The sequence below is a fragment of the Ixodes scapularis genome, unplaced genomic scaffold, assembly GCF_016920785.2.
Source record: "Ixodes scapularis isolate PalLabHiFi unplaced genomic scaffold, ASM1692078v2 PGA_scaffold1__304_contigs__length_218370807, whole genome shotgun sequence".
Classification (NCBI taxonomy): domain Eukaryota; kingdom Metazoa; phylum Arthropoda; class Arachnida; order Ixodida; family Ixodidae; genus Ixodes; species Ixodes scapularis.
The window spans coordinates 209583953-209596535 of record NW_024609846.1 but is presented as its reverse complement, the minus strand read 5'-3'; the positions used below and the strand labels follow the sequence as shown (position 1 = coordinate 209596535).

Below are 12583 nucleotides of genomic sequence, written 5' to 3'. Positions count from 1 at the left end.
GAAAGCATCGCTTGCTTTGGAACTAATATGTCGTAGTTGCTGCACTATCAGGTACATTTGTCACCAATGAATGGTGCAGAAGGCTTTTGCTTTGCCTTACCTCACTTAAATCACAATGTACGAGCAATGATCTTGCCCCATTGTTTAGATCATCTTTTGAATTTGGCCATTCCTAAGCCTAAGACTAAGCCTCCCTTATTGTCCCTTTCTATTGTTAGCGCTTTTAATTTTAGAAGTCATGAACCAACTCACCTGCTTCACCACCAAATCAACCTTTTTCCGAAATGCGTAGTGCGTATGAACGCAATGCTTGATACTCCTGAGTTTGAGATTGCGTGATACCAGAACCGATCTGCCATCTTGTATGTTGTGCACAAACCTCGTTTCCCCTTTTCGCCGAGAAGACCTTTTTCGTTTAGTATGTGCGAATTTGTTTTAAACCAAGCCATTCAGCCTCCCCGAATGTCAACACAAGGTGACACATGCAAGTATGTCGACGAAAAGAGGAGGAGAAAAATACCTTTGATTGCGTGGAAGGAACGAAGAAACAACAATGATCATGCTGTCGTCACTTTGTGAGCATATCTTTTTCAATTGAATGCTTTGTCATTTATTTTATGACATTAAATAGTTTTCGTGTGTATGTTGTCAGCTATCGCCTTCTATCGCAAGTGTTTTTCTTGTGAGGCGAGCGGCATGGACTAGCACCGCAGCACAGCAGGGTTTGTTTGAAAGTATACCAGGGTCCTGAGAGGGGTCGCACGGTTCGGGGGATGACAACTCGATGGTTTGCCTCAAATGCAAGCCAGATTTGCTCACCTTGAAGATACGTGACTAGAAATCCTGGAAATGCTACAAAGGTACCCAAATACCGCCGTCAAATAAGTCGGACAAGCCTTGCGAACGCATTGCCTTCCAGCCATTCAATCTAAAACCCAGTTGTCTCAATAGGCGGCAGCACATATCTGGAAAAAGGAGGATTCGCTCACGCAAACCAAGAAAAGCTCTTTCCCTCGAAAAGGGCTCAGCAAACGAGGTTTGCGTAAAACATCCAGAATGGAGGATTTGTTTTGGTAGCAAGCAATATCGAACCCAGGTGTCCCAATGGGCGGCAACACATACTTGGAAAAAGGTTAATCGTTGACATGGCGATGTCTTTGGAATCCTAGTGAATTGTCATGATTCGAATAGCTGGGCATCGATGGCACGCAGAAGTAGACCACATAGTACCAATTTTTGCTGGAGTCGAAGTATGCAATTTTCATTTTATGAGGGTTTTATGCACAGTTCTTACATGCTGGCAAAGCATACTGCGGGTGTGCCCACCCGCCTTTCACTGCTCACCACTTCCTCATCATTTCTAGTACAGAACTTCGTCCTCCCCTTTTACACTGGGAAGAAAATTTCAACAAGGCTTGTCCAAAGCTACAGAATTACCTCAATTGTGGAACTCCCGCATAGGGGGATACCCCCTCACTCCCTTCAGTCTGCCTCCCGTCGTTTGAAGCACCGTCTAGATTTCTGTTTCGAAACTGTGCGTTCAATAGCGTATGGTGACATGCCATCTAGTAGACGCTGTGCAAAGAAACATATGTGTTCCATAGAATGCACTGGAGTTACCATAGCAGCCGTCCCCCTCAATACGGTAATGCATCAAACGACAGGAGGCGTGTTGTGGAGGGAGAGGGGGGTACTGCTTGTGCTAGCAGCGTCTATGGGCAGTACCGTAACAGAGCTAATCTAGTAATGTTAGGCTTGTCAGCGGGCTACCGCCCCGGGTGCCGCTAGCCCTAGTGACACCACTGAGTGTACTGCTACTTCAGAAAGCTGGCACCAGTTTCTTGCAGGTGGAATTACAGGACATGAGCTGAAAAACAAATGTTAACAACAAAGCACACCATTTCGTCTTTAGAGCTTGTATTCAGTGATGAGGCAAAAATATGGACAGCAAAAAGGTGGACTTCTTAGGATGATTGTGCATTATAGCTAGGGTTCCGTGTCTTCGGATAAATCCAATAAACTCAGGAAAACATTAGCCATTAAAATTATTGACAATCTGGATTTATTTTAAAAAAAAACTCAATATTTCAGGGTCACGGTGGCAAAATAAAAGCCAAGAAATATAGTATTTTACGAATAAAGCTTGTCATAGCACAAGGTTAGTGATCCTAATAAAAGGCCCAATAAGTTTTTTTTTTTTAATTTTGAAAAAAAAAAGGAATTCTTTGTTTATCTCGTCAAGGTTTATTCAGTACAATGAGCAAATGTACTTCTGGACAATGACAAAAGCCACTGTTCTGGGTTTCAGTTTGGACCATACTATTTGTGCTTCTTAGAGGGAAAAGGGGTTGTGTTTTTATAACCGTGAAAGATGTGAACCTGCAGATTTGATAAAATGGAGAGAGCAGCTGAAGGTTTTATCCTTCAGCTGACTTCTTCAATCTTCGGTAAAGCGGCCCCCAAGGTGACTACTCTAGTTTCCTTTTGGCTAAAATACACGTTTTATAAAACTTTGAATTAGCTTTAAGGACATACAGACTGTGCAGGTTAGACATCCTTCCCTTTGACTCCAATCAATAGAAGAAGTAACAAAGAGTATGAAACCCATGCAAACTATGGGGGACAAACAATTTTTGTGTCCATTGTGTTCCGCGGTCTTGCCTTTTTGTCAATCCTTGTTGCTCCCATTTTTTAATAGTCAAAGTTGGAAAAACCTGCAAAATGACGATGTGCACAAACCCTAGAAAAAGTGGCTCCGAGAGAAGTTGACTAATGTAGAAGTTTGGGCTAGTTGGTATTTCATGATTAAAAATTAAAACGGCACAAGGACACGGACAAAAGTGAGAACTCCGAGAGAACTCCGGGAATGCTGGCAGGCACGAACCAACACCACCCAGAAGATAAGGACTGCTCAATACGTTATCGTCAGCGGCTCCCGAGCTGCCCCGAGTGGGAAATGCGCCGACACTCGACGAGAGAGCACTGCAAAGTGGAAGGCGCTCCCACATCAATACCACCGCCCGCTGGCATGGCACTCGTCGCAAAATGATGCAAGATGCACTTATGTCGACGAGAATGCGAGCTAGGCCGTGCTGCGTGAATCTACTAGCGATGAAATAAGAAGGGGAAAGGTGCGGGTCTCGTCTCCTATGCGCCATCGTGCAGGTGCTTGCGGACGAGCGTCCATTTCTGCAAGGCGTTCCCACCTGCGTCCAATGAGCAGCTGGCAGGCCTCCAGCCTCTGGAGCCACTCCTCGCGGAACTTCTGGGTGGCCGCAAAGAGGAGCTCGAGGCACTGCTGCGGAGAGCAGTCGCAGGCCGCCTGTGCCAGCTGGGGCACGGGGCGTCCCCCCAGCAGCTGCCGCACATGGTGGTCCAGGCCGGGGGGTCCCTCCTGTCCCCGGACGCGCTGGGACTGCCGGGGGCCCAGGGGGTTCCCGGACAACAGCTGTGGCAGGTAGCTCTGGTAACCCTGCCTGCAGCGCACAAGGGCGTAACGTCTCAAACCGATTCTCTCGCAACTCCGCCTAGCTTTCTCAGTGTCTTCTCGACTAACATATAAAAACAGCATTTCTCAAATTTTAGTTATAAATGCTGTACACTTATTTAAGAAAAAAATATAACACATAAAGCTATAAGAAAAATCCCGAGAACTCATCAAGAACAGCAATATAATGAGGTACCTATAAAAATATATCACTGAGATGACATCAAGGTCACCATACACTAAAATATTGCAGAAGTGCAACCTTCAAGATGACAAAACTTACCCCGAGACAGGGAGGAAATGAAAGACACGCCATACAGTAAATAATTTAATTTTTGCGGGTGCAAAATTTCGCAAACCTGGCCAAAGCTGGAGACTTTTAATTTTTTGCCAGTTTTAATTTTGCAAATTGAAAGTTACAATTGGCTATAGTTTGGCAGGAATTGTCTGAAGGTGTAAAATAAACTTGTTCAGTTGACTGCAAATGTTGACGCATTGCATTACTTTATTTCAAATACTTATGTTATTAACAGAATCTATGTAATGATGACATGCCTTTGCATTCGTGTTTTCCCCTTGTGAGATTGTTGCTCAAGGAAACACACCATCCCAATGTAGCTTTCAAAGTGTTGACATTCTGCCCGAATTGTATACAACACTAATTGTCTGTGGGACATATTTTGTGCGAATCATAGGCGATTCACGAAAATTAGGTCCCCATGAAAATTAAGTTGTTTACAGTGTAAAGGAAGGGACAAACACAACGTCTCCAAACACAGCTATGAATTTTTTCAAGACCGAACCTCTTTACAAAGACAGGACACCTCAGTCAATGCCAAAAAACCCCTTTCAAGGTAACCCTTTTCTTTTCCTTTCCCATTTCAGGTTGAGTTATGTCATCTTTTCACCAGCCTGCCTGCATGCTCACCCTTCTTTCAGCAACTTTCAAGTTTAATTAGAAAGGGGGGTGGGTGGTGAATGTGTTAGTGATTCAAGTGACGGTGATTTTAGCAGAGAAGACAACCCTGAAGGGGGCTCTAAAAGTTTCTGTGATGAACCCTCAGAGAATGATTGTAGCAGTTCTGTGAATGGGAGTGATAGAAAGAGCCTTACAGACATTGCCATTTCTGAAAGCTGAGCACCCTAAACAGATGCAGACCAGAATTCTAAAACTCCTCATAGTACTACAGTCCAAAATCCCACATTTTCAATTTGTAACCACAAAGTGGGTGAATTGTTTGTAATGCAAAATAATTTTGACCCAAGGGGTAAACAAGGCAAAAAGTCATATGACCCCAAAAGTTTGTTAAAGGATCAAGGTCAAGTACAGGGCCATAAAGCCAGATACAAGGTCATAAGGCCTTGTAAAAGAGTAAAGGTAACAGGCTAGATCAGAAGGTAACATCCCCAATTAATAAATAACATAAAAATCTAAAAGGTGAGGTACAGAGCCCAACACAGTTAGTCTAAAGACACAGTTGCTGGCTTTAATGCAAAATTGCATTCTAATAAAAGCTAACCAAAAATTCTGTGGACAAAGCAGAGTTGGCTGCTTGACAAACATCTGCCAAACACTAACGCAGATGAACATTTAACATTACAGCAAAGTTTAAATATGTGTTTACTCTGGTGTAACACCTGGCAGGTGAATGTCAACATAACCACGAGCAAACTACTAACATTTACTGGTAAAAAAAAAGCCCTATAATATGAAAATACACATTACTTAGCACGGCCTCTCGAAAAAGAATCAAGCTTTAAAAGCCTAAGTATAACATTTCCTGATGACCGAAATTGGAATAGTCAAATGAACACCATAGTGGTTAGCACCTGTAAATCTTTAGGATAGTATATTAAACATAACCTACACCTAGGATTCCGTGCTTTCTGAGTTTATTTTTCACTGAAAATTCAGGGTTCATCAGAGTATATATTTGTTAGATTCCCAATTCTCTGAAATTTTGAGTTTTGGTGCGCTCCCCATTTTCAGAAACTTTCAGCCTTTCCACTCTGGTGAAGAAGGAAAACCAGCGGAGCTGTACGATGGTGGGAATGAAGAAGAAACAAGGACAAAAAAGAAAGTAATGGCCAGCCGCAAGTCGGCAAGCCAGAGTGGAAAGGCTGCTGCCACCTATGAGCGACAGCGGCAACCAGACACATGGCTTGCCACCGTCGCTCATAGATGGCGGTAGGTGTCCAGAGCTTTGCGTCATCATTTCTTTGCAGGGGACACGATCCTGGGGAAACTAGACCTTAACAGCTCCGCTGTAAAAAAGAAAAAAGACCGGGTAACATAACGTGTTGTCCTGAAGGAACCTTGATGAGCTAAAAGGCAAACTCAGTTTGCCAATAGTTCGAGATTTCAAATGAAAGTGAAGTGGCATCTCCTCAGGACCACTAACCCATTTACCTAACAAAATATATATATACATTTTTTTAAATTTGCTTTTTTATTTGTTTTTGTGACCTTGAAATTCTGAGTTTTTCGGATAAATCAGAATTGGCAAAAAAGTTACTGGCAAGCGTTTTTCGATTTATCCGAAAATGCAGGACTCTACCTTTACCTTACACCTGTTACATGAAACTAACCGCATATAAAACCTTTGTCAGACCCAAATTAGACTACGCTAACTTTATTTGGTGGCCTCATCAAGCATACCTATTTAACAAACTGGAATCGGTTAAAAATAAAGCATCGCATTTTGTATTGCACAACTACTCACGGACATCAAGCATGGCCGCACTACATTCAAATCTAGAGCTTTGTCCACTGACTGAAAGAACTAAACTTGCTCATCTTGTCATGTTTCACAAAATCTACCATTCTTCCTTTTTTTGTGACAATTACTGTCACCCGCCATCTCACATCGATTTGCGTTATGACCCCCAACTTAAAAGTAAATCCTCTGTTCGCAAAAAACTGTTGTCTGAGGAAATACTAAACAAGATGCTCATTAACTAACCTTTGAAAAGTTTTCCCCACGCGACTCATCAATGCCATCGGCCTATAATTGGAAGGAAGGGGAGGATCCTTTCCAGGCTTCAGCAGCGGAATCGCCTTTCCTGCATCCATTCGGTAGGCAAGTACAGTGCAATCCACTTCTAACGGTCTCGAGAAAACTCGAAAATCCAATCGTTATAACCGATTATCGTTATATCTGGACTAGAAGCTGGGCATTTCTAGTCTTGAAACTCTAGAAACTGATCGTTATAAGCAGCACATCATTATATCTGGTATTGTTACAAGTGGATTGCACTGTATGCAACTTTCTACAGATCATTGAAGTAAACAAGGAGGGCAGCGAGTGATTAATCCGATAAACGCCGGATCATCTCGTAATGTATTCGGTCAGGAACTGGGGATAAGTGCTTTCGAACATTCAGAGCCATTTGGAGCTCGACCATTGTAAGTAGTTGATTGTAGGGTGCTGAAGCTCTTCCTGCCAAGCTGACTTTCATTCTTTCCATGTCCGTCTTAAACTTAAAAAAAGACGCTGAAGAATAATGTGAGTAGTTAGAAGTGGGCACTTAACACATTAGCCTGGTCGTGCAACGAGTCCACAGAGGGAAAGAGAGGAACTGTAAAGCAGCAGAGGAATTTGCGTTCGAATATGTGAAGTCATTCCCACAGTTCAGTTTGCTGGGATGCAGGTACTGATAGAGGACAGATGACATCTCCAAGACTTCCTCTTGACTTGCTTCCTAGTCCAACAAGACTGAAACCTATTTCGCTGAAACTCAAATCAAATTCACAAATGTTGGATATCTGCAAAAAAAAGCTCGAGGTACACCTAAGCACTTCTTATGAGTTGTGAATGCGAAAGCACAGAAGCCCCTCCGACGATGTGGATGCTAGAGGCGGTGCCATGTTCGTCGGCATCGAGACGAGCAGAAGCACCGGTGACGATGTGGATGCTACAGGCGGCGCCATGTTTGTTGGCGGCGAGATAAGCAGAAACCTTTGAGCGCGCGCCAACGTGTCCGTTTTAACCGGCACAGGGCTTGTAGTGGCGTGGGGTTGCGGCGGTTAGTTTTATCGGTGTGCTAGCGGCACGGACAAGCAGCGACATCTGGCAGCAGTCATTAAAACTGACGCGTGCAGCGGCCAATGGGAGCCTAGTCGCCGCACGCCAGCCAATGGGACCTTTGGGATCAGGGACAGTTAATGCCATTTTCGCGCTTCAAACTGATGACGTTGGGTCGCTCCACGAGAGAGTTAATGCTTTCGCATTCAGATATACCAAGCCTTGTGGACACAAACAGCGCTCAGGATGAGGACTAGTAGAAGAGGTGGAGAGGACGGGCGCTGTCTAGCAGCTGACGTTTTAATGCACAATGATAAGAAAAATGTAAGGGCATACAAACAAATATGTTAACTGCCTCAGCAGGGTTGTCAATCAAATACCTTTTTCATGTGGAAAAGTCTATCTTGGCCAAAAGGGTAGATGCCTGAACATGAGGCTGCGAGAGCACGCTCTGTCCATCGAATCTTCTCCGGCAGGACATCTAACAATACACGTTCAAGACTGCAAATGCACCCGCCTGATTACGAAGCTCAAGTCATTCTATCCAAAGGAGATGCATGTGTCAGTGCCCCTTCCATGACTTTATCGGCAAAGGAATTGTTCTAGTATTTGAACATTTGTCCCTAATGCTACGTAGACATTGACCTTCATCTCCTTATTTTATTTTTCATTATTGTATTTCTGTTCTTCTATCTGTTTGCAAACTTATTTTTTAAGCTTTTTTTTTTTTAGTTTCTTTTACAAAAGTGTAGTAACATTTATTTTAAAGTATATTTATTTATAGCAATTTGTATTCCTGATCTGCAGCTCTTTTGTCTTCCTCATTTGCTTCCTTTTATATCCCCCCTACATTTTTCTGTCTCCTCTTTCTTATCGTTGTGTATTTAAAACATTGGTTGCCAATCAGCGCCCGTCCTGTCCATTTCTACTACTAGTCCTCGTCCTTAGCGCTGTTTTTCTCCGTAATGTTTAACATCTAGCCCAACAGTTCATTTTGCTACAATCCCAAGCCTTGTCTTGTTTTTCTTGGTGGTGGAACACTCTTCATTTCACCATGGCTTACACTTTTTGGCAATGTTACAGGAAGTCTGAGGGATAGAGCAAAAAGGGGTAATATTAATGATCTGCTCTGTAATGCATGTGGTGGCTTCATCAGGCACATAGCCTCGAAATCTGTTATTTTGTTGGGATCCCCTCTCCCCCTCCCCCTCATACAGCATTTTGCCATGGGCAGGCCCCCCCTGAAACAAAATCCTGGCTACAAGCCTGGGCTTCATCATGTGTTAAGGATATGAACATGCAAGGTTTGAGCTCAGAGTTTAAGCTTAAAAAGACCCCAGCTAGCCTTTTTCAGTTTCCAATGAGGACTGCTTTCACGAGGTTTGGAATAGAAACCCAACCCTCCAAAACGACTGGAAAGTGATCGCTGTAAAAAGGATTTTTTAGAATTTCCATTAAATAAAGAAAACATTGAGGGGGTATGAGATAGAAAGATCGATAGATGTAGACAAGTTATGAGCTGCTTTTGGTTTTTATTATCATTTGGGCTGTGCCCAAATGATAATAAAAATCGCTCAAGGACCCACCACGCGAGTCATACCGAGCACCACCTGACAAGGAGTGGTGAGCATTAAAATCTCCTAAAAGTAAAAAAAGGATGAGGAAGCTGTGCAACCAGTCTTTGAAGATAATGAATGTGCAGTGGAATGTCTGATGGATTATAAACAGAAACAACAGTGATAAGCCGGCCCAAAAAAGGAGACGTACGGCCAGCCTCAAGAGACGAGCAAAGAGAAACCCGAGAGCAGTGCACATAAAAAAAAGAATATTGGCAATGAACATAATTATAGGGCAACTCTAAGACCATTTCCTATGAACAAAAATTTCATAATGTTAACTTCACATATGCTTCCATGTATTGTCCAAAAATAGTGCTAGGGTTATTTTTAGATTTCACGAAAGCATTTGGCTGCCTAAGTCATGATGTCTTATTTAAAAAAACTTGAAAAGTATGGTATCCGTGGACAGGCACTGTTGCTTTTGCAGTCCTACTTGCAATATTGTAAACAATTCGTATGCATCAACAGTAACTCATCCACGGTAAAACCCATCACCTCAACTGTTCCGCAAGGAAGTATTTTGGGACCCTTTCTTTTTAACTTATACGTCAACGACATTGTTAACGTTAACAGGGAAGCAAAATTTGTTAACTACGCGGATTATACTAGCATATTTTTTTCTTCCGAAACAGGTGATGACTTAATAGATATGGCCAACCACACTTTATCAAAGATAAAATCCTGGAGCGATTGTAACTCTTTAAAGGTAAACATTAATAAAACAAAAGCAATAATTTTTCGTCCGAAAAACAAGTCTGTGGATTTATCTAGATCACCGAGTTTAAATTCTTGTCCAATTGAAATAGTTAGTTCCTTCAAAACTCTTGGCGTATTTTTTAATGAGAACATGTCCTGGGATTGTCATATAAATTATCTTATTCCAAAATTATGCCGAGTAATTGGGATCCTAAATCGCAACCGTTCTTTGTTGCCCACGAATGTTAAATTGTTAGTTTACAACTCTCTATTTTACTCTCACTTAATATACTGCCATCTAGTATGGGGCTTGTTGACACTAACCAATATGGAAAAATTGTTTTTGTTACAAAAAAAAATATTAAGAAGCATATGTAATGTCCCTTATGATGCTCACACTTCTGAAATATTTAGAAATTTTAAGATAATTACTATTCACAAGTTATACGATTATAGACTATGTGCTAGTTTCAGGAGGGAAAAATTAAGGGGCTCATGTTTTTTAGTAAACCTTGCAGGTTTACAGGAAAATTCACCAGCATACCCCACTCACGGAGTGGAGAAGTGGCAGATGGTCACTCAGGGAACAAACTATGGTCTCCAAATGCTTACATTTGCCCTGCCACGCTTGCTAAATAATTTTTATATTGATGGTCTAGATTTTGACTTTAAAACTTTTAAAGAATTGCGTTTGTATTTTTGCTCCTGATTTGTACCTGATTTCTATTTTCTGTTTTATTTTGCTCCATTATTAGGCAAGAGTACATAGTTTTGTAAATTTTAATTGTTGCTTTTTATGTTTGTCCATTTGCTTCAAAAAAACAGGCAACTGCGTAGTTATGTATCTTTCAATTGTTACTTTTTGTGTGTATTTATTTATTTTTATTTCCGTTCCGTTGCTACTGACCATTGTAGGGGCCCGAGGACCAGTCAAGCTGCATATCGCAGCTTTTTTCCATTGGTCCCACCATCACAATCGATGGAAATAAATTTATTATTATTATTAAACTTCTGCGCTAAGTATGTCCCCCCCCCCCCCACCCTCCTCCAAGATGTTTCGAGGTCATCTCGGCAAAGATTGAATACCGGCGAACCCCAACGTTCCTGGACTCCGTCCGACCCATTACTGCGAGAACAAAAGAATGGGAAGCAGCGTTAGGGGTGTGCCGTTGCTCACACGAGGGAGATGGTGAGCAGCTTCCAGGCATTTGTGAGCACCACTAGGATGGGTCCGGGGTACCAGGGCACGACGGCCACCCCCACGGGGGTGGCGGGGCTGCTGCTGGGGAGGGCGCGCGTGCACACCAAGTTCTCCACGATGCATGGGTCTGCGTGCAGGTGGGACGGCAGTTGCCGGCTCTCTTCTGCAACAAAGTTTGAAGTTGAAAGAATTCATCGGCTCCACGTCCACACAACAGAGAGCATGAGGGAGCCAAAAGCGGAAGCCCGTTACAACCCAAAGCCCCGCGATTAATTCACGCTTTGCATACCTTACAAGTACCGACGAGCATTGTTGTGCAAACGTGCAAGGCATGTGCCACGAGTGAGTGTTACACCGCCACCTGCCTTCAAGAGTTATTCATTTCAGAGCGCCACCACTTGTTTCCATTGGCCACACAGGCACACGCCTCTTGCACTAGCGCATTTGTTGTTTCTCATCAGACAAACACAAACACGTCAAGGGGCTTTAGGTCGAACTGGAGCCACTCGTCCAGCCTGCAAGGAGGTACATGTTTGACCTCTGTCTTTCTCCTCACTTGTTTTCCCACTGTAATAGTAGGACTCCATTGCAGAAATCTAGGGATTGGGCTGAGAATACTTTGGAGAAAAAGTCAAGTCCCCCCACGCACCTTTGATGGTGCCCACTCAAAATTTGAAGATAATTATGTAAAACGAATAATGGGCGCTCCTTACATCAACAATATGTAAAGATATGCCGTTTCCATATTTTCTGAGTGTTATGATATTGAGCGGTGGGCGCTTATTATGGAATGGGCAGATGCTCGGTATTTTACAAAATGCAAAATTTTTTTATATTTCTTTATTTATCTAGAAATCTTAGAATAAGCTTTCTTCACTTACTATAAATTTAATGCTGTATAACTCGTCAGAGGTTCATGATTTTCAAAATAAAGAACTCCCACTTATTTCAGTTATTAACCTAGGCAGTGTCCAACTGTTCAATTCAGTGGACCCACTAAGTCATAAGCACGACAAGCCCCTCTTTACCCTGACACCCTGATGTCTGCCCTAAGCGCATTTACTCTTGAAAATAATACCTACAAGAAAGTTCCTTGGAGGAGAACAGACCTCCTAGTGGAAAGCATAAAGGAATTAGACCCAACATACCATCCTCAGCAAACTCCTGCAAGTGGTCTATGAATGGTAAAGCAACTGCATGAATGCCGGAGCCATGACTGCAGATGTACCGCAATGGTGTTGTGGGATCTGCGGGGACAAGAACAGCAGATGCCTATTTGTTTTTCCAAGTGGCAGAGGATCACATACTGGTTTCCAGTCATTAACACGTCTATTGATGATATACAGGGCCGTCGAGATCGATCCAGACTTTTTCCAGATTTCGTCTCTCAACCATACTATGAAGCTGACCCACTCTACTGCACTTCTGCGGCCCGTGATTCGACAGTGGGCCAACGCATGATAAAGAATTCGTGACTTGCTCAAAAATGAGTAGCGAATACAACCAGAGGGTAACAATACTTGAATCGCTTCGCACCGGAAAGTCACCTATGCAA

At 42.8% G+C, this 12583-nt stretch overlaps 1 protein-coding gene across 1 annotated transcript in view; it reads right to left on the bottom strand.

Annotated features, from left to right (window-relative positions):
- LOC8039473 (nuclear pore complex protein Nup88) overlaps positions 1–12583 on the bottom strand; it is a 49373-nt gene that overhangs the window by 12666 nt on the left and 24124 nt on the right. The window contains exons 7-9 of the mRNA XM_042291059.1: positions 12177–12275; positions 11005–11191; positions 3207–3476 (exon numbers count right to left, since the gene is read on the bottom strand). Coding sequence (XP_042146993.1) covers positions 3207–3476; positions 11005–11191; positions 12177–12275 — 556 coding nt within the window. The remainder of the gene's footprint in view (positions 1–3206; positions 3477–11004; positions 11192–12176; positions 12276–12583) is intronic.